Here is a 20,803-nt window from a genome sequence, read left to right as displayed (position 1 = left end):
GAATTATGTCAGTTAATACTGGGACTTACAAAATGACAAAATGTTTTTACATTCAACATACAGGAGATTTCTGAAGAATAAAGCTGGAAGTTAGCAACTACAATATCAACACCATGAGAAATGAGGTCTACTTCTATGGGGTCATAGTATATCCTTGTTAATGAAGACAGATCTGAAACGAATTTTATTTCACAAGACAAAGAAACTATAGAATGTGAAACGGTTCTTGGATGTTCTGTTTTTTAAAATTATTATTATATTGATGGTCTTTGACTGTAATAAAGGTCTATTTATTATTATTTATAGAATGTGGAACTACAAATGCCAGACTAACAGACTACTTTGAAAAAGAATACTTTTCTGGATATACAAAAGAAAATCAAAAGGAAAATACAAATGACAAATCAGGAGAATGAGCTGGAAAATGTTTTCTCATTGGATCTACAGAAGAGGCTTGCTAAAAACCTTGGGAGAAATCTGAGTGTTGGGATAAAGAAGAATTGAAATCAAATCCTATGTCAAATATGTGACTGAATTAAAATTAATAATTAAAAATAAAAGGAAGGAATATGAAGTTGATTTGATCATGGTTAAAATAAAACATTTGGGCCAACCATACATGGACTTTTTGCTGAAGCCAGGATTGAAAAGCTGATGTGTCATGATTTGTTGATAAATAGGGAATGGAATATGGGAGGAAGAGATAATCTTATTGTATCCTGTGAGCTGCCCCGAGTCTTTGGAGAAGGGCAGAATAAAATCTAAATAATAATAATAATAATAATAATAACAACAACAACAACAACAATAACAATAACAACAACAACAATCTTATACAATATGAAAAGTTATTAAGTTTCTTTGTATTTGTTGTGATGAAGATTGGAAGACATTTTATATATTTATTTTGTTTTTCTTCATTCTCCTTTTTCCAAACTTTCTCTTTTTTCATTCTATTTTTTAATCGATTGTATTAGTCTTTACTACTGTAAGTAATAATTATATATATTTTTTTTTAAAAAATAGGGACCCGGTGAACCTGAATAAGGCTATTAGACTGATATCAGTGGATAAAATACGGATGAAGATATAATGCATTTTGTTGCCTTTATTGTCACAAGATAACCTCTAATATGGGTTCTGACTAGTGATGGGCTCCTACGGGTACAGTCAGGTATGCAGTACCATTAGCAAAATTTTAGTCAGGTACACAGTACTGGTAGCAAAATTTAGATTTTTTTTTCTTTTTTCCCCTTCTGGGCTCTGGGTATGTTTTTCCTATCAGAGTAAATGAGGTTGAATGTGTATAATTTTTTTTTTTTTTTATTACTTGGATTTGTATGCCGCCCCTCTCCGAAGACTCAGAACAGCTGTGTGCGTGTGTGTGTGTGTGTGTACATACACTTTATATAGTAGATAATCAGGGGTGAGCTAGTGCCCAGACAGGGGGAACGCAGTGGGGTAGCGAAAATGGAGCTCCACCCCAGAGCAATTTGCACTGAAAGATGTTGAAACAAAATGCATAAGCCATGCCCAGACTAATCGAACAGCCTGCTGTGGAAGGGCTTGGCATTTTGAACCCCCTCCCCCCCCCCCCATCCTTGATGGATCAACAAGAATTGAAAGCATAAGGGGGCCCAGCGAAAATGGCCTGCTTATGAGACAACTCTCCCTCAAGATCTGTCTCCCCTAGGAGGCGTGGGAGGCCAGGAGTCTCCGGCCAAAGAAAATGAGGCCCAAATGGGGGCAACCTGGTCACCCCACTCTGATTGGAGATCTCTGACAAGCCAAGTTGTTGACTGGTCTGAAGTTGGGAGTTCCTGGCCTGTGTCTCACAGTCAGTTCTTAGCAGACCTCCCTGACTACTTTGGATGCCTAACTGTAAGTGGAACATAAGTGGAAGTGGAACGCTCCCTAAGCAGTCTCCTGGGCCCACAAATGGGCATTGAAGGCCTCTGGGGATCCTTATCCTGGGTTAACAAAGGGGTCCTTGTGAAGCAAAGACACCCCATCGTTCCACACAGCTACGAGTGAAACCCCAAATGTTCCTCCAGCTGAATTGAAAACCACCTGGGTGACCCTTCCCTCTGAGCCTAGGTTGGCCCCAAGACCAGGATGGGAAAGCCCTCAGCATGGGAGAGGAGAGCTTGGGGTGAGCCCTGATATGAAGATGCCTGGATCCCAGGGAGGTGATGGGCATGGTGACAGTGGGCTCCTAGCCTCCCCCTGCCTATGGGGCCCAGCAGCCACCTCTTTACACTACAACTATGAGAATGAGTGCTGCCTCTTCTCTGCCCAGCTGCCTCCACCTTCCAGCGGAATGGGACTGAAACGAAGTTCTCCCACTTAGTCAGGATGTTCACCAGTGGGGGATTTATCCTCTGTTGCCCCCCCCCCATGCCTGCTGCTGCGCCTCCCGACCTGGCAGGCCCGCCTTCTTTCCAAGCCAAATATGATGGGAACCCAAAGAAGTTGGCCTATTTCCTCTACTGAGTGGGGGCATATATGAGAGAATATGGCCATTTGTTCCCAAGAGATTGACAGTTGATTGATAGAATTTTGGAAGGGATGAATGAAGGGAAAGTGTCAGAATAGATTGCTGAAGTTCAAAATGGACCCTGACTTTTATTTTCCTAAATTCTTAGCGAAACAGACCTGACGGGAAAATTGCAATGAATTGCCTCCTCACAGACCAACAAACTGTGCAATAGATTTTGAACCAGGGGTAACTCTCCCAAAGCCCAGAATGTATGTGATCTCACCAAAGGAATTAGAAGAGCTGAGAAAGCATATAGACACCAACCTAAAAGGGGATTCATTCAACCTGCTAAATCAAAAATAGCAGCCCCAGTTCCCTTTAAAGAGAAAAGGGATGGAGGGAGCTGTCTAGTGGTTGATTTTAGAAACTTAAATATATTGTGCATGAAGAACACTTATCCCCTCCCCCTTACTCAATCATCTAGCCAAGGAGAAAATATTTACCAAACTGGATTTGAGAGAAGCTTATTACCGCATCAAAATAAAAAAAGGGAATGAGTGGAAAACAGCTTTCAACTGCCCATTGGGGAGTTTCAAATTCCATGTTATGTTATTTGGCCCAAAGGGCCCCCCAGCTGTGTTCATGCAATACATAAATGAAGTCTTACACTCCCACCTTTACAATGGTATTATCGTTCATTTATATGATATTCTTATCTATAGCCAGAATCTGCATGACCACGTCTAATTAATGAGGCAAGTCTTAAAGAAACTTTTGGCTGCTAAGCTCTACGTAAAATTTTCCAATTGCGCATTTCACAAGATGTCAATAGACTATTTGGGATACTGCATCTCAACTGAAGGCATAGGGATGGATCCAGCTAAAGTGAAAACTGCTTGATTGGCAAGCTCCGCGCATGCACAAACAATTATAGTTTCCTAGGATTTGCACATTTCTACCGACAGTTTTCAGTTTTCCAGTTTTCGCTGAAGTTGCCTTGCCCCTAACTAAAGACCGGGTCAACCTCTGTTAAGCCCAAACCGTCTCAGGCTATTAGGTGGACAATGGACTGCAAAAAGGCTTTTGAAAGGCTGATTACGCATGCGCCACAGACAGCTGTAGATGCTCATACAAGGAGCTCCCAAATGTGAATTTGAAAAGTTGGAAAATAACTCCCCAAACCCCCTTAACCTCCTCAAAAGATAAACAGAACTGCAAAGCAATTAAAGAAGATCAAAAGAGAGCTTAAGATAAATGTTGACGGGGAAGACACGTTCTACGATCGTTATTGGTAAAAGTGAGTAGAAATATTACAAGAAAGAAAAATATGGTGGAGGGAGGAGCTCTGAGCCCCGTGGGAAGTGCTGAAGTGAAATTAGATAAATTGCTTCATATATTTGGATCTTTCGAAGAAAGATTTAGGGCCATTGAAGATTTATTGGGAACTCTTGTTAAAGATGTTCAAATAGTTAAAAAGGGGACAGACGAAATAGCAGAAAAAAATTAGAAAAATACAGAAGCAGGTTAAAAGACAAGCTGAAGAACACAGGCAGTATAATTACAGGCTTACTAATCTAGAGGCTCATCAAAGGAGAAGAAATCTGTGTTTGCGTGGCTTTAAAGAAGGCTTTGGTGCAGACTTGAAATTAGCTGAAACACTCTTTGATTGGCTAAAGGTGAACGGAGTTAAAATTAATTTTGAAAATATTTATTTATTTATTTATTTGGTTTTTACGCCGCCCTTCTCCTTAGATTCAGGGCGGCTTACAACATGTTAGCAATAGCACTTTTTAACCGAGCCAGCATATTGTCCCCACAATCTGGGTCCTCATTTTACCCACCTCGGAAGGATGGAAGGCTGAGTCAACCTTGAGCCGGTGATGAGATTTGAACTGCTGACCTACAGATCTACAGTCAGCTTCAGTGGCCTGCAGTACAGCACTCTACCTGCTGTGCCACCCTGGCTCATATGGAATGGGTTCACTGGCGTGGTCCACGTAGAAATCCGGAGAGGCAAAGAGAAATTGTTATGGCGATGGCCAGTAAAAGGAAAGCTGAACTGATTTACAAGCATTTGAAAAGCTGTGCTGGCCTCAACCAAGATGGAAATGAGATAAGAGTTCTCAGAGATCTCTCCCGGGAAACCTTGAAAGAGAGGGCTGCCTTACGCCCAATTACAAGCCGCCTGAGAGCCACAAGGAGCAGGAGGAGGAGAAGACGATTCTAGTGGTGAGGTACCCAAGATGAGGAGGAAAGGCAAAGATAGGAGCAGCTGAAGGAGTTGGGTGCGCTGATGGAGGCTCTCAGAAAGGAGCAGAGGAGAAAACCGAGATTGCAGCCCGAGAGGAAAGCGAAGAAGTGAAGAGTTGAAATTGACTCTCTCTTCTTTTTGGAAATGCTTTTGAAAATGTTTGTCTATTGATTTATTTTTACTTTGAAGGAAAAAGTAAAAGGAGGCATTCCTTAATGATAAAATAAAGGGGGGAGGGATTTTCCAAACTATGTTTAAAAAGTGGTTGTAAGGGAAGCTGAGAGATGTAGGAAGGTAATCAGGAGCTGTACCTTCATGGAAGGACAAGGGGAACTCTTGTCGTCCCCCTCTCCTAGAGGGGGAGCATGGGGCGAGGCACTTTTGGGGGGGGTGATTAGGGTGAAGAAGGGGAAAATAAGTAAACTAAGAGCAAAACAAGAAGGAAAAAGGATTAAATTTGTATATTATGAGAGATTATATTATAAAGGTTTTAAATGTGAATGGTTTGGAATCGGATTTGAAACGTCATAGAGTATTAAGGATGACTAGGCAAAAGAAGGTGGATATTATGATTTTGACAGAAATGCATAAAAGACGAGGAAGGGACAAATTGGTTAACAATAAAAATTGGAAATGGATATATGAATCTCCCTGTACCAAAAATAGTAGAGGTACTGCGATTTTTATTCACCAGAGGGTCTCATCTCAGGAGGTGGGAGTGCAGAAAAATAGAGAAGGGAGGTGGTTGTTTGTTAAAGGGAAAATGAATGAAAAGAAATTGACATTGGTGGCAATTTAGGCTCCAAATGCGAAAACAAAACAATTTATAATAAATACAAAGACAAAGTTGGATAATTTTATGGAGGCCACAATATTTTTGGCAGGAGATTTTAACATGTAATTAACGAAGGGGATTGGAAATAGTGGGATGTTACATTTAAACAGACTTAATATGGTGGATCTTCATGCAGACCTACCAAATAGAGGTACAGTGATACCTCGTCTTACGAACTTAATTGGTTCCAGGACGAGGTTCGTAAGGTGAAAAGTTCGTAAGATGAAACAATGTTACCCATAGGAATCAATGGAAAAACGATTAATATGTGCAAGGCCAAAATTCACCCCTTTTGCCAGCCGAAGCACCCGTTTTCTCACTGGTGGGATTCCCTTGAGGCTCTCCTTCCATGCGAAACCCCACCTGCGGACTTCCACATTTTTGCGATGCTGCAGAGGAATCCCAGCAGGGGAATCCCAACATCACAAAAATGGGCACTTTGATGGCAACGGAAGTCGGGAGACACTGTTCCTGATAAGCTGCGTGCGCGCACACTAGCGCAGACAGAAATCAACCCCCACGCACGAATCAAAATCCCCACACAGAGGTAAGCCAATTAAACTGCTTCTCTCCTCAGTGCGGGGATTTTGGACATGCCCCTTTTTTTTCAGAATATTTACCCCTGGCCAGCAGCCAAAGAGCCTTTAGTTTGGAAGCTCCCCGGATCCAGTTAAGGTAAGTAGAGCTCTGCTGGAGTGCTGGAGGGGTGGCGGGCGGGCTCGACCCTTGTTCTTGCTGCGGCGCCCGCGCGCCCTCCTGCCCCTGCCCTGGCCCTTGCCGCCACGCCTCTTATGCAAGTATCTTGGGGGAGGGGGCGGGCTCGAGCCTTGTTCGTGCCACGGCGCCCGCATGCTCTCCCATCCCTGCCCCTTACCACTGTACCTCTGCTGCAAGTATCCTGGGGGGGGGAGGCAGACTGGTTCTAGCCAGAGAAAAAGGAAGAGAGAGAGAAAGAGGGAGAGGAAGGGAGGGAGAAAAAGAGAGAGGGAGAGGCAGGAAGGGTGGTAGAAAAAGAGGGAGCGAGAGGCAGGGGAGGAGAAAGAGGAGAAGGAAGGAAGAGAAAGAAAGCTCCTTCCTTCCTTCCTCTTTATTCCTTTCCTTTCTTTTTCCCTTTTCCTCCCTCTCTTCCTCCCTTCTCCTTCCTCCCTTCATTCCTTCCTTTCTTCCTCTTTCTTCCTTTCTCTCTTTCTTTTCCTCCCCCCTTCTCCTTCCTTCTCTCTTTCTTTTCCTCCTTCTCTCTCCCCCTTCTCCTTCCTCCCTTCCTCTCTCCCTTCCCCTTCCTTCCTCCTCCCTTTCCCTTCCTTCCTTCCTCTTTATTCCTTTCCTTTCTCTTTTTTCCTTTTCCTCCCTCTCTCCCTCCCTTCTCCTTCCTTCCTTTCTTTCTCTTTCTTCCTTTCTCTTTCTTTTCCTCCCTCTTCTCCTTCCTTCTTTCTTTTCCTTCTCTCCCTCCCTTCTCCTTCCTTCTTTCCTCCCTCCCTTCCTCTCTCCCTTCCCCTTCATTTCTCCCTCCCTTTCCCTTCCTCCCTCTTTATTCCATCCATCTCTTTCTTTTCCTCCCTCCCTTCTTTTTCCTTCCTTCCCTTCCTCTTTCTTTCTTTCTTTCCCTCCCTCCTTCCCTTCTCTTTCTTTCCTTCCTTGCTGTAATCTCACGTTATGACCTTTGTAGGAGCCCCACGATCTTGGCCGTTGTTTCATATTTATGACCGTTGCCGTGTCCTGAGGTCACGTGACCCCCTTTTGTGACTGTCTCACAAGCAAAGACAATGGGGGAGGGGGCGGAGAAGACAGATTTGCTTAACGACCAGGTTTCTAAGCGATCCATGCCCAGGCATGAAAATGTGCCACTCAGACATTATACATTTCCACTCATACCCCCAAAAAATTAGAGGGAACATCCTCCGGAGGTGGATTTCCCAGCGAGGGGAGCCTCAGCGAAATCGCAGCATTGCAAAAACACTGAAGTCCTCGAAACCCCAACTCCGGACTTTGCCTCAGCCTTTTCTTCCGAGGGTGGCCCACTGTCTTCTTTCCCTGCTGCTTCCTCTCTGTCGGGCTCTCCCAAGGGAAAGAACAAAGCAGGTCTTTCCCAGCCCTAGAGAAAAGAAGCCTTCTCTTCAATGTGGGCAGCCTGAATTCAAGGGAGCGTTTTCCATTCTCTGGACACTGGAGGAAAGAAAAGGTCTCCCCTAGCCCCCAGAGAAAAGAAGCCTTCCCTTCAATGTGGGCAACCTGAATCCAAGGGAGCGTTTTCCATTCTCTGGACGCTGGGGGAAGGGAAAGGTTTCTCCTAGCCCCCAGAGAAAAGAAGCCTTCCCTTCGATGTGGGCAGCCTGAATCCAAGGGCGGATTTGGCTGTCAGATCATGCCCCACTATTGGCAGAATTGGAAATAGGTCAGAAATGCAATCAAAGAATTTGGAGATATAATGCGGTGGTAACTTCTAATGGACAAGATAAAGATAAATTGCAGACAGATTTAAGTGAATATTTTAGAATTAATGATGTAACAATTGTTTGGGATTGCAATTGCAAGGCTTATATGAAGGGACAATGTATACATATGGAAGTAGATATAAGAAAGAGGTGGGGTAGAGAAAGGGAGAGTAAGATAAGGGAAATAAACTTGATATAAGAAAACTTGAGAATAACTAAGAGTAGGGGATGGCATATCCTATTGAAATTGAAAAGGAAACAATTGAAATTGTTTGATGAGATCCAATGGAATAAAATGAGAATGACAATGAGATAAAAAATAATGAGTTGGGGGACAAAATCAATGCAACAAATTTGCAAAATATTTGAAGAAGTGGAAAGAAAAATAATGTATATTAGCATTAAGAGACTAGTGAAGTGGTTAGATACGGAAAACAGCAGCTAGGGAATAAGAAAATATTATGAGGATTTGTATAAAGAAGAGCAGGTAAATGTAGGAGCTCTTAATGCTGGGAAAATGGTAAGTGCAGAAGATAAACAAATATTGAATGCAGAAATTACACAAGATGAAATTGCTAGAGTGATTAAAGGGTTAAAACAAGCCAAAGCACCGGGCATGGATGGGTTTATAGAATTTTATAAAACTTATATGAAAGAATTGTTGCCGCATTTGGTGAAATTGTTTAATAATATATTGCAAACTCATGATATTCTGCAAACATGGAAGATTTCAGAGATTGTTACCATCCCAAAAACTGATCGAGATTTAAGAGATCTGAGGTCCTACCATCCTATCAGTTTGGCAAATCAAGACTTTAAAATATTTATGAAGATAATGGCAAACAGACTTGAAAATATTTTATCAAAAATAATTGAAGAGGATCAATATGGGTTTGTAAATGGTAGGAAGATAAGTGAACCAATTAGAAATGTAATAAATGTAATGCACCATGCTACTGTTACTAAAAGGAAATTGGGAATTTTGAAATTAGATGTCTACAAAGCTTTTGATAAAGTTAATCACAGTTATTTATATAAATTATGTAAGGAATTAAATATGGGGGACAAATTCTGTAAAAGAGTAAAGGAAATGAAACAGACATAAGAGTGAATGGACAAAGAAAGCAGAGTGTCAACCTTCGCTTATGCTGCTGCATCTCTCTCCCTTGGTTGTCAATAGTTACAGGGTGGGTTAGAGATAAGGGTTTGTGGGAGGGAAGCGTGCACGAGGCCATGAAGCGAGTTAGGTTTTGTTTTCCTAGGTGCCAGGAGGAGACCATTAGAGGAACATTCCAGAAGAGTGACATGTGGGTGAAGATGAATCCACCTGATGGTCATGGACAATAGGGATTGGGCACTTGCCCAAGGGGGTTGGAAAAGGGGGATTTGATATATGCTTGTATTGTGCCATTTTCTCAGACTTTGCTTTTCTTTCGATGCTTCTAGTTCTGATTTTGATAAATTCACTTTTGAACTTTTACAAAAAGGACTCTGAGTTTTATTTGTCTTACATTCTGACTGACAGCTTGACACAGAGAATTAAAATCCAAAATGGCACTAAGCAGGGCTGCCCATTATTTCCAATGTTATTTGTAATGGCAATAGAGACATTAGCTAATAAGATAACACAAGCTATTACTTGAGTAGGATATAAAGTAGGAGAATTAGAAATGAATTTAAACCTATTTGCAGATGATGCAATCATACTGATCCAGATCCCAATGGAGATGATTAAAGGTATAAGAATTATTCTGCAAAAGTTTAAACAGGAATCAGGGTTATCGGTCAATATGGAAAAATCAGAGATTATGTGTTTAAACACAGGTTCAAGAGAGCAGATAGAAATCAGGAAGGAATCAGGCCTGAAGTTGGGACTAAAGAAAATAAAATACTTGGGAATTTGGTTATTGAGTAATCCAGGGAAAATTGAGGAGGTTAATTATAGACAGATATGGAGGAAAATGTTAATAGAGATGAGGAGTTGGAAAGAGAAAAAGTTAAGGAGAATGGCTAAAATAAGAGCATTAAAAATGATGATAGTTCCCAAGATGATGTATCTGTTTCAGGTATTGCCAGGGGGTTTATTAGCATCAAAGTTAAGGAATTGGGATAAAAAACTTAATTATTGGGTTAAAGAAGATAAAAGACCAAGAGTAAGGAAAAAGTGGTTAATAGCTAATGAAAAAGAGGGTGGATAGGGAAGTCCCTGTTTGGAGCTTTATAGAGATGAGTTTCAAATTGAAAGATTAATGGCGTTGCAATTATTTGAAAATAAATGGGTGAAACTGGAAAAAGATATGAACGGGATAAAGAACAGAGAATTATTTTTTATAAGGTGGAATAAGAGTGATCTAAATAAATTAATAGGTCCCTTGAAAGGGACTAGAATTTGGAAAAAATGGCAGGGGAAAATAGGATTATATAAATCAAAATTGTCATCGTTATATGCAATAAATAGAGATAATGAAACAAATCTAAATAGGGTTATAGGAGAGGTGAAGGGAAGAAGGATAACTAAGATTGAACAGTTATTAAAGAAGGATGGAAGGCCAAGTAGAAATTGTATAGAATGGTAGCTGGGTAAAGGAAGATGGTTACAAATATCTGAATGAAAGGGAAAATAAAGAAGCACTACTCAGGGAGGAGATAGAGTTAGAGAAAATAATAAGAAATAAAAGTGAGGGCACCAAGGCGCAAGCAAGTAATATACAGTATATAAGATGTTATTGCAGGCAGACAGGTATGTGATCCAAGGACTGACTAAATGGTGGCAAAATGAATTACAAGTAGATGTCCAAGAGATGAAGAATATAGTGGAGAATATAAGAATAGATATAGAATAGAATAGAATAGAATTTTATTGGCCAAGTGTGATTGGACCCACAAGGAATTTGTCTTGGTGCATATGCTCTCAGCATACATAAAAGAAAAAGATACATTTGTCAAGAATCATGTGGTACAACACTTAATGATTGTCATAGGGGTCAAATAAGCAATGAAGAAACAATCAATATTAATAAAAATCTTAGGGTACAAGCAATAAGTTACAGTCATACAGTCCTTAGTGGGAGGGAAAGGATGATAGGAATGATGAGAAAAACTAGTAGAAATAGAAGTGCAGATTTAGTAAAAAGTCTGACAGTGTTGAGGGAATTATTTGTTTAGGAGAGTGATGGCGTTTGGGAAAAAACTGTTCTTGTGTCTAGTTGTCTTAGCGTTCAGTGCTCTGTAGCAACGTTTTGAAGGTAGGAGTTGAAATAGTTTGTGTTCAGGATGCGAGGGGTCAGTAAATATTTTCCCCGCCCTGTTTTTGAAAAATTAAAGAAAATTAAGAATACAAGGGTCAGGGAAATGAGAAGGAAAATATTACATAAGTGGTATCACATACCCACTCAACTTGCATATTTTCAGCAGAATGTTAAGAATACTTTTTGTCATGGGTGTTAAGATAAGGGAGTGTTTATGCATATGTTTTGGGAATGCCTGGTAGTGCAGAACTTTTGGGGAAAAGTGCAAGAGGACACTAATGGGATGTTAAACATATGATGGATAATTACAAAGGAAATGGCGGTAAAAGGAATGAGATGGGAAAATTTAGAGAAATAAAAGAAGCAGTGATAGAAAGTGCTCAGGTGGTAATAGTCTTAGGCTGAAAGGATGTGATAAAATCGACAATACAAAATTGGTATCGGTATATGGTGGATCATATTCAATTTGAAATTATGGATAAGAGGATGAATTTGGCCAATGAAACTGATCTGTGGGGACTGATGGGATGATGGGACAAGGTAAGAGGATAAATAATAAGTAGAATTTGAGACCAAGCTATAAAGAATAAATTGGAATCACTTTATAATATGTAAATAGATATATTGCTTTTGAGTTAAAGTGGTATATACAAAATATGCCCTCATTTTGGTGGAGGGGTAAGAATGTTGTCGGGTGGCAGGCACTAAGAACACCGGTCACACTGTTATATGTTGTGTGTATGTTTATTGTTATTGTTAACAATCAATAAAAATATTTTTTTAATAAAAAGGCTTTTGAAAGGGTCAAAATGATATTTAGCAAAGGAGCCAATCCTGCAGCACCCTAACCCAGAGCAAAGTTTGTAATCCAGTCAGATGCCAGTGATGTGGCAATAGCAGCTGTGTTGTTACGACAATGGAAAGGGACAGCTGCTACCATGTGCATACCTTTCCAAAAATCTGACCCCCCCAACCAATGTTCCCTCTAATTTTTTTTGAGGGGTGGGCGAAAAAGTATAATGTCTGAGCGGCACATTTTCATACCTGGGCGTGGATCGTTGGAAACACAGTTGTTAAGCAAATCTGGCTTCTCCGCCCCCCGATTGTCTTTGCTTGTGAAACAGTCGCAAAAGGGGGTCATGTGACCTCAGGACACAGCAAAGGTCATAAATATGAAACAGCGGCTAAGTTTTGATCAAGCAATCATGGGGCTGCTGCGAAGGTCATAAGTGTGAAAAAGGAGCATAAGTCACTTTTTTTCAGGGCCGTTGCGACTTTAAACGGTCAGTAAATGAACCGTTGTAGGTCAAAGACAACCTGCCTTCCCCCTAGATGTTTTCTGTGGAGTTTCAAAATGGACTCCTGATCTGCTTCTAAAAGAATGCACTGGTCAGAAAGATAATCCTCGATTTCTGTTCTGACCCCAATGGAGACCAACGTTTCTATCTCCTGAGTAAGACGGTTATTAAGTGAGTTTTGCCTCACTTTACTACCTTTCTTGCCACAGTCGTTAAGTGTATCCCTGCAGTTGCTTGTCAGAAGATCCCAGAAGATGTTCACATAACCCTAGAACATTGCCACTACCCTAACTATGGGCCAGTTGTCAAGTGTCCAAAGTTTGATCTAATAACCCCTTTATTTTTCTAGCAAAGTCCTTCCTTCCTCTGTCCCTCCATTCATTTCATTCTTCATTCTTCTTACTTACTTACTTACTTCACTTCCTTGTTCCCTCCATTTCTCCTTCCTTCCTTCTTTCCTTCCTTTCTTCTCCTCTCCCTCCTTCCTTCCTCTCCACTTCTCTCTTTCCCTTTTCTTTCTTTCTCTTCACTTTTCCCTCTCTCTTTTTCCTCTCTCTCATTCTTTCCCTCCAGGTCTCTCTCATTTCTGTGTACCTCTCCCTCTCTCCTCTCTCATTTGTTTCTCCTCCCTTTTTGCTCTCATTTCTCTCACTTTCATTTCTGTTTGTCTCTCTCTTTCCTCTCCCTCTCTCTTTCTCTCCCTTCTCTCTCTTTTGTTTCCCTCTTCTCCCTCTCACTTTCTCTCTCATTTCTCTCTCGCTTCTCTCTCATTTGCCCCTATTTCCTCTATTTTCCTTTCTACTTCTTTGGGTGCTTTTTACCATATGATTTAACCCTGGTGTTCTGTTCAGGTCTGTGAGACCCGAAAACAAAGTTTGAGACCCTGTAAAAAATTTTCCCTGCATATCTGAAACTTGAAATTTCATGACTTTGCATCATTTCTGGGGTTCTCTCTATGAGAATTTTTTTTGGGGGTGGGGGGCTTCTTTCTTGCTGAAAAAAAAGAATAGGCCTAAAGTTCTGTTCTCGTGTCACCCTGATCCGGCCCGAAAATTCTTCATTTGAGGTGCTTATGTTTGGTCAATTTGAAAACTTTTTTCACTTGGAAAGTAGTCTGAACATTTCTGCACACAATGATATGAAAATTGAACTGAAAAAAATAATGTTTATTGGTTTATTTTGATCATAAAAGGCAGCACCCCCCTTTTTGTGAACTTTTTTTCAATTTATAGAAAGTTTAGCCTGCAAAATGCGTTCAATTTTACTAAAGTTGGTGTGGGATTGGTAGTTTAAACATTTCTGAACATAAGAAAAGTATGAATGACCTGAAAAAAATGATGCTTATTGGGGGGGGGTGTTAAATCAGAAATAAGGCCTCCCCCCCCCCCCCAAAAAAAATATGCTTGCAACCATTTTCACTTTAAATTTTTTTAGGCTCTAAATCAGAAATATTTTTAATATCTTAGGCAGTGATTTACTAAATTTAACATTGCTGATCATCATAAAAATATTTTTGGAGGGGTGAGGGCTAAATTCTATCTACACTTGTACTGTTCCCGGGTCTATTTGACCCGAAACAAATAAATTCTTTTAGGTACTTAAATTTGGTCTTTTTGAAAACCTTTTTCACTGGGAAACAATTTTCATTTCATTGTGTGCAGAAATGTTCAAACTTGTTTCCAAGTGAAAAAAGCTTTCAAAAAGACCAAATATAAGTACCTAAAATAAACAATTTGCGGTCCGGGTCAAATAGACCCAGGAACAGAACTTTAGGGTATGTTTTGAGCAGAACATCAAGAGTCACTTCTTTCTCTTTTGTTTCTCTCTTTTTCCTCTTATTCTCTACCACCAGTGGACAAGATTTCGTCCCCATGCCTGAACTACCTAGAGAACTTCCCTCATCCATCATATTGGGGGAGTGGATGGAGAAACTAAAGAGAGGATGGAAAGATACCAAGAAGGCATTTGTTGAGGCAGCGGACGCCTAGAAGAAGCAAGCAAACATCGATCACTCCAAACCCCTTTTAGAGTGGTGGATAAGGTTTTCCTGTCAACCAAGTACATTTGGTTAAAACTGCTTAGCAAAAAGCTAGGTCCTAAATTTCTAGGCCCTTTCCCAATGGTGAAAGTGATCAACCCAGTTACAGTACAGCTTGCATTACATAGCATCCTAGGAAAGATCCACCCCTGTTAAAACTGCCTCCTCCCTGTTCTGAATCAGGCTGGAGTCAGCTGATTGTTAATAATAATTGCTTCTCAGACGGTTGATTTTCAAACAAATAACACTCATTTTATTTCTTCCATTTAAATCCTAGTAAATTACAGTTCCGTTATGCAGAAAAATACTTTCAGTTCTTTCAGACTGGAAACAAAGTCATTTATCTTTCTAATTAGCTCACTGACTGCTTAGAAGCATTCCTTTATCTTTCAACTAGTTTCTGTTGATTGCAAAGCAATAAATCACACAATAGAAAACTCACTTATCGGAGAGCAAAGACAATAATCACCATCTTGGCTTAATTTCAATTTGACGAAAGCAGCTTCTGCTTCCACCCAATTGCGGAAGTGATGTAATTAATTAATTAATAAATTAACTTACATGCTCTAAAATGCATCTCAAAACTTCCTCCCCCCAATTTCTTCCATTCTTTTCTGCATCCTTCTGAACTTTGGAAACTTCCATCTGCTATCTTGGATGATCGAGCTGTCCGAAGATACATCTGTCTGCATATTTTCATTTGAAGGCTGATCTGTTATCTCCTCCTCCTCACTAAAATCCTCTGCATCTCTTAACCCCTGTGTTCTGTTTGCAAAGACCATACACTTGTTCTGTTCCCGGGTCTATTTGATCCAGACTAAAAAAGGTTGATTTTAGCTACTTAATTTTTTTAAAATATCTATTGCATTGGTATACTAATTCGAACCTTCCTGATCATAAACAAATGAAAAATGAAATGAAAAAATAATCTTTATTTATTTATTTTGTCAGAAAAGGGCCCCCATGGCTGTGTGCAATTATGTTCGCTTTATATATAGACCAGGCTGCAAGTTCCAAATTACATCCTTGTTTTTAGTACAATGGATTTCTTGCATAAAATTAGTTGTCTGGGTATCATTTACTTACTTTTCTGTGTACTTCATCCAGTGGTGGGTTGCTGGAGGTACGGACAGGTACGCAGTACCAGTAGCAAAAAATCCATTGTAAATTTTGCTACCGGTACTGCGTACCTGTCCATTCCGCCAATAGCCCACCACTTGATGAAGTACACAGAAAAGTATGTAAAAGTAAAAGTAAAACACTGGAAGTTTTAAAGATGTTGGATACCCATTTGTCTGAAGTAGTGTAAGGTTTCCTGCCTAAACAAGGAGACCTCCAAGGTCCCTTCCAATTCTGTTGTTATACAAGGCAGTTAGAAAGTGTTTCACATTTTAAAATATCTGTACAAGCCACAAGAGACATCTCTTCCAGAAACTGAGAATAACCACAAACAACTTCTACATCTAGTATCCACGTGCTCCAGTTCAGGAAACAGACTCAACTATACCGTATAGTTCCAACACAGATGGGTTTGACATGCCTTGATTGTTAATGAATTATCTACTTTCAGTCTCTCTTGGACTTTCAGCTGACTTGCACCTTAAGGAGGTTGTTTTGCTTTTTTTTTTTTTTTTGCAAAAACAAAAGCAACATCATTTAGCAGCAATTAAAAGCGCCTTCAATGAGACTTAAAAAAATACAATATTCAATTAGAAAAAGCCATACTTTAAAACATTTGTTCAGAAATAAGTTGCTGATTTTTTTTAAAAAACAGAAAATCTGACATCTGTACAATACATTTACAATACAATTAGTAGGAAATTTGTCATTATCCTACATAGAAACATTAAACATGACCAATTTGCTTTTGGTTACATACATGGCCTTGTAAATCCTCTACAAAAAGCCTGAATAGCAGATAATCAGATGACAACTCTGCTAAGTCTCAAAATGCCATTTAAATAGTTGAGCTAGTTTCAAACTAGATTTTGCTCTCTCTCTCTCTTCCTTCCTACCTCTTTCTCTTTCTCTTCTTCCCTCCCTCACTTTCTCTCTATTTCTCTCCTTCTCTCTCCCACCCTTTCTCTCTATTTCTACCACCCTCCCTCCCTTTCTCTCTCTCTCCCTCCCTCTTTCTTTCTTTCTCTCTTTCTTTCTCTGTTCCTTCCTTCCTGTTTTTCTCTCTCTCTTTCTCTCTCCCCCTTCCTTCCTCTTTCTCTCTCTTCCCCATTTGCTCCCTCTCCCTCTCTTTATTCTCTCTTCCTCCCTCCCTCCTTTCCCTCTTTCTCTCTCTCCATCCCTTTCTATTTCTCTCTTTCTCCCTCCCTCCCTCTTTCTCTCCCTCCCTCCCTTTCTTTCTCTCTTTTTCTGTTCCTTCCTTCCTCTGTTTTTCTCTATTTCTCTCTCTCTCCCTTCCTTCCTTCCTCCCTCTTTCTCCCTCTCCTTCCTTCCCTCTCTCTCTCTCTTCCTCCCTCCTTTTCTCTCTCTCCCTTTCTTTCTCTTTCTCTCTTACAGCCCCCAGCGCTTCCACTGCTCCCGCTTCCGCTGAGCAGCTCCTACAGCAAATTAAAGCGTGGCAGTGTATCCCATGTTGGACTCTCCTTAGCAGCACACTGGAGAAGTACCCATCCTGCCTTATAAAGCCCAGGGTCGCATACTCATTTGGACATATTCTTTACTTATTATTTTATTGATTATTTATTAATTGGATTTGTATGCCGCCCCTCTCTGAGGACTTGACTTGACTGACCTTTACTTTCTATACCTTTGTTTAAAACTGACCTGCTATGCAGCTAGAGGGCACTATTCAATTTGAATAAATTAAATTCAGTCCCTAGCAATCGACTAGAGTTGAACCCATGTTGAACTCTCCATGCAACACACAGAGAAAACCATTCAGGTAAGCCAACAGTACTTTTGGACCAGATTAGTTTCCAAGTATTTTTTTGTGGCAGTCCCATGTAATGAGCTTTGTAAGAAGCTAGTCAAGTGTTAATGAACTTTGTAGTAATCTAGCAAGAGAACACAGGGAATGAGTGACAATCAACTAAGCCTTCTTTTCAAGGAGTGGCCACAACTACCCAAAGACTCTTCTTTTATTCGCTTTTATTCTGCCTGGTATCGTAGATGACATGACTCCAAGACTAAGAAAGCCATAATAGGAGGTCAAAAGTAGTATTCCACCAGAGAATGATGGCTTCCATAGGAACAGTCATTCTACTGTGCCAGGAATGAGCCTTAACCCATACAGATCTTCCCAGCCTCAGATATTGTTATAAGAGTACAAATCCAGCTGCTGAATACAGACGGCTCAGGATACTATAATAGATGGCACTGAACACTGACAGTGGACCAATTAGTCACCAACTCCTCTTCTCTCCCCGCCACTCAAATCTCCTTTGCAATCATCAATAAGCATGACTAAGTTTTAGCCCTGTATTTTGAATACAGGGCCCATATATATTCACACAGCACATGCAGTATACATTTAGCATTCAAATACAGGTTTCTAAGAACTGAGAGTGAATGATCTGTGTTCAAGTCACAGAAAAGCAATTATCAGAGTATGAAAAAAAGAACGGGTAATAGGAAGAGATTAAGAAGAAATCTACTGATGGATGATAAATGCTCATTTTTTGCGTAAATAAGCAGAATTTGAACAGCTGTCCATCAAGACTACTAGAATCATAGATATAGTATAAACTACGGTATACGCCTATAAACTAGAAACATAATAAACATACTATAAAAACAATTACTGTGGGAGATTTATATGATGATCTAAATCAAGGGTGTCAAACTCAAGGCGCGCAGGCAGAATCCAGCCCACAAGGTGCTTAAATCTGGCCTGCCAGGCTGGCCGGGAAATAGTGAAGTACCAGCCCATGCTCCCTCTGGCAGCCAAATTTTGCCATTTTGGTTGGCAAAATGCTGCAGGATGCGGGTAGACCACACGTGGGACCCCAGCACCCAATTTTGGCCAGCAGGGTGCTGCAGGAGGCTTCTATCCCTTCTCTTACCTCCACCCCCGGCCTGCAGAGAACTACAATGATTTAGTCTTCAACGAAATCCAGTTGATATCCCTAATCTAAATGGTCCCTTCTATGGTTTACTTCATCTTTCCTCTTCGGACAATTGTAATTATGCTTAAATGCATGCATGTATTTATTGTCTACAAGCATAACAGTAGCCCAACATATATTGCCTCACACCACTTGGTAGTTATGGGGTCCAATAATATAATTTCTCTTTGTCTATTTTAATGAGAAAATTGCAATCCCCCAAAATAAATTACCTTTGCATATTTGGCATACATCTGTTCATCCAGAGGAAAACTCTGGACATTTCTTTCATCTCTGGCATGAAAAGTACCAAGCTTGACCCACTTACTTGTTGGATATCTAGGAAAACAATGCATAAAAGAATCAGAAAGCACCAGGATAAATAGCAAATAAGATACTTCTTAATATTATACACTGCTTGCTACGTTACATATGAAATCATAATCATTTTTGCCATTGTCTATCCAATGCAGGATGAAGGCCTCTTCCACATGTTTTCAACCAATACAGTCCTGAAATTTCTTTTGCCAATTGGGCAAATACTTGCTAATATCATTGATCCATTTTGTTTTAGGTCTCTTTCATGAATACTTTTTACCAAGTGAGATCCGTTGTATGGCTGACTTGGTCTACCTGCCATTGGATCTTCTTGCTATATGACCAGCCCATTTCCATTTCAATTCTTTTACTTTCTTGTTGATATTATTTACTTTTGTTTGTTCTCTAATCCATGTGCTTGTCTTGTAATGCCAAGCATATATCTGTCCATGGCTTTTTGAGCCACTTATAGTTTTTGTATAGATTGTGAGGTTAATGTCCATGTTTCACTGGCATAAGTTAGAGCACACATTGATCAAAACTTTTCTCTTCAGGCATAGGTTCTTGAACTTAGTTTGTTGAATGCCTGCCAACCACGTTTAATATGCCATTCAATTTCCTTTGTTGTATCACTTTCCATTGGGATCTGTCTGCCAAGGGATATATAGTGGTCGACTACATCTAGTTCTTCTCCAGATATAATTTTCTTTCTTTCTTTGGTGAATTTATTAAACATAACCTGGATCTTTTTCAGGTTAATTTTTTAAACCAAATGGTTCTCCTCCTTTATGCAGCTCTTGTATGTGTCTTTGTAGCTCCTCTGAGTCTTATGAGAAGAGAACAACATCATCTGCAATCTTAAGTGGCTTAAATAGGCACCACTGATTTTTATTCCCTCTTTTGTCAAATCTAGTTTGTGAAGTACTTCTTCAAGGTAGGGCTAACAAAAGGATAGGTGATATTGTATCACCTTGTTATATATCTAACTCTATGTTGATTTCCACTTTAAGATCATTAAGGCAAATTGTCGCCATTGTTTTTTCATATATTGATTATAGTAAGTTTATATAAGCAGTGTCTACACCTTGGTTGAGCAATGCATTAATTATTGCTTGCTGGAATACTATGTCAAATGACTTTTCGTAGTCAATGACAACCACACACAGAGGCATGATATACTTGTTGTACCTTTCAATGATTTGCTAAACAACCTGGATGTGTTCCATTGTGCTGCAGCCACTTCTGAACCCTGGCTACTCATTTGGCTTGCATCATTTAATGTTCTCAATATTATTTTTCCTAATGTTTTTCAAAAAATACGGCCTACCGCTAAAGCTTTTATTTTTACACATGTGCCCTATCCCCCAAAGCCCTAGTTAAGACCCCAACCACTTCAGAGTGCAGGGGGAGGGGAAGGAACACGGGTAAAAATTTAAGCTAGGGTGGGGATGGGGTAGAGCTGCTCTACTTACCAGGCTTCATATACCCTGACACCTGCCTTGTCTTGCCGACATCACTCTGGTATCTATTTTGAACATTGCCCCTGGTCTCCATTATTGGTTGCAGAGGCCCTTTAACAGAGCTCAGGATCTTATTTCTGAATAAGAATCACTTCAGCATTTTTTCATGCATCTGGTATTTTTTCTTCTCTGAGACTTCTGAAGTATACTTCTGTTAGTATCCTGTGTAAAATGTAACCACCAGCTTTCAGTATTTCAACTGTAATATAGTCATTTCCTCAAGGTTTGCTATTTTTCACTCGTTTTATGGCACTTGATACTTCCTCTACTACAATAGCTGGAATTTCCTCTTTTATGGGTGTTGTTACTTTTGAGTGATCTTA

The 20,803-nt window shown here is 40.1% G+C and overlaps 1 protein-coding gene across 4 annotated transcripts in view; it reads right to left on the bottom strand.

Annotated features, from left to right (window-relative positions):
- SUCO (SUN domain containing ossification factor) overlaps positions 1-20,803 on the bottom strand; it is a 279,446-nt gene that overhangs the window by 144,454 nt on the left and 114,189 nt on the right. For all 4 annotated transcript variants that reach the window (XM_070746846.1, XM_070746847.1, XM_070746848.1 and 1 more), the window contains exon 11: positions 18,876-18,981. In XM_070746846.1, the coding sequence (XP_070602947.1) occupies positions 18,876-18,981 (106 nt within the window). The remainder of the gene's footprint in view (positions 1-18,875; positions 18,982-20,803) is intronic.

Source organism: Erythrolamprus reginae, chromosome 3 (genome assembly GCF_031021105.1).
Source record: "Erythrolamprus reginae isolate rEryReg1 chromosome 3, rEryReg1.hap1, whole genome shotgun sequence".
In the NCBI taxonomy this organism is placed as follows: Eukaryota; Metazoa; Chordata; class Lepidosauria; order Squamata; family Dipsadidae; genus Erythrolamprus; species Erythrolamprus reginae.
This window is presented reverse-complemented; position numbering and strand designations above follow the sequence as displayed.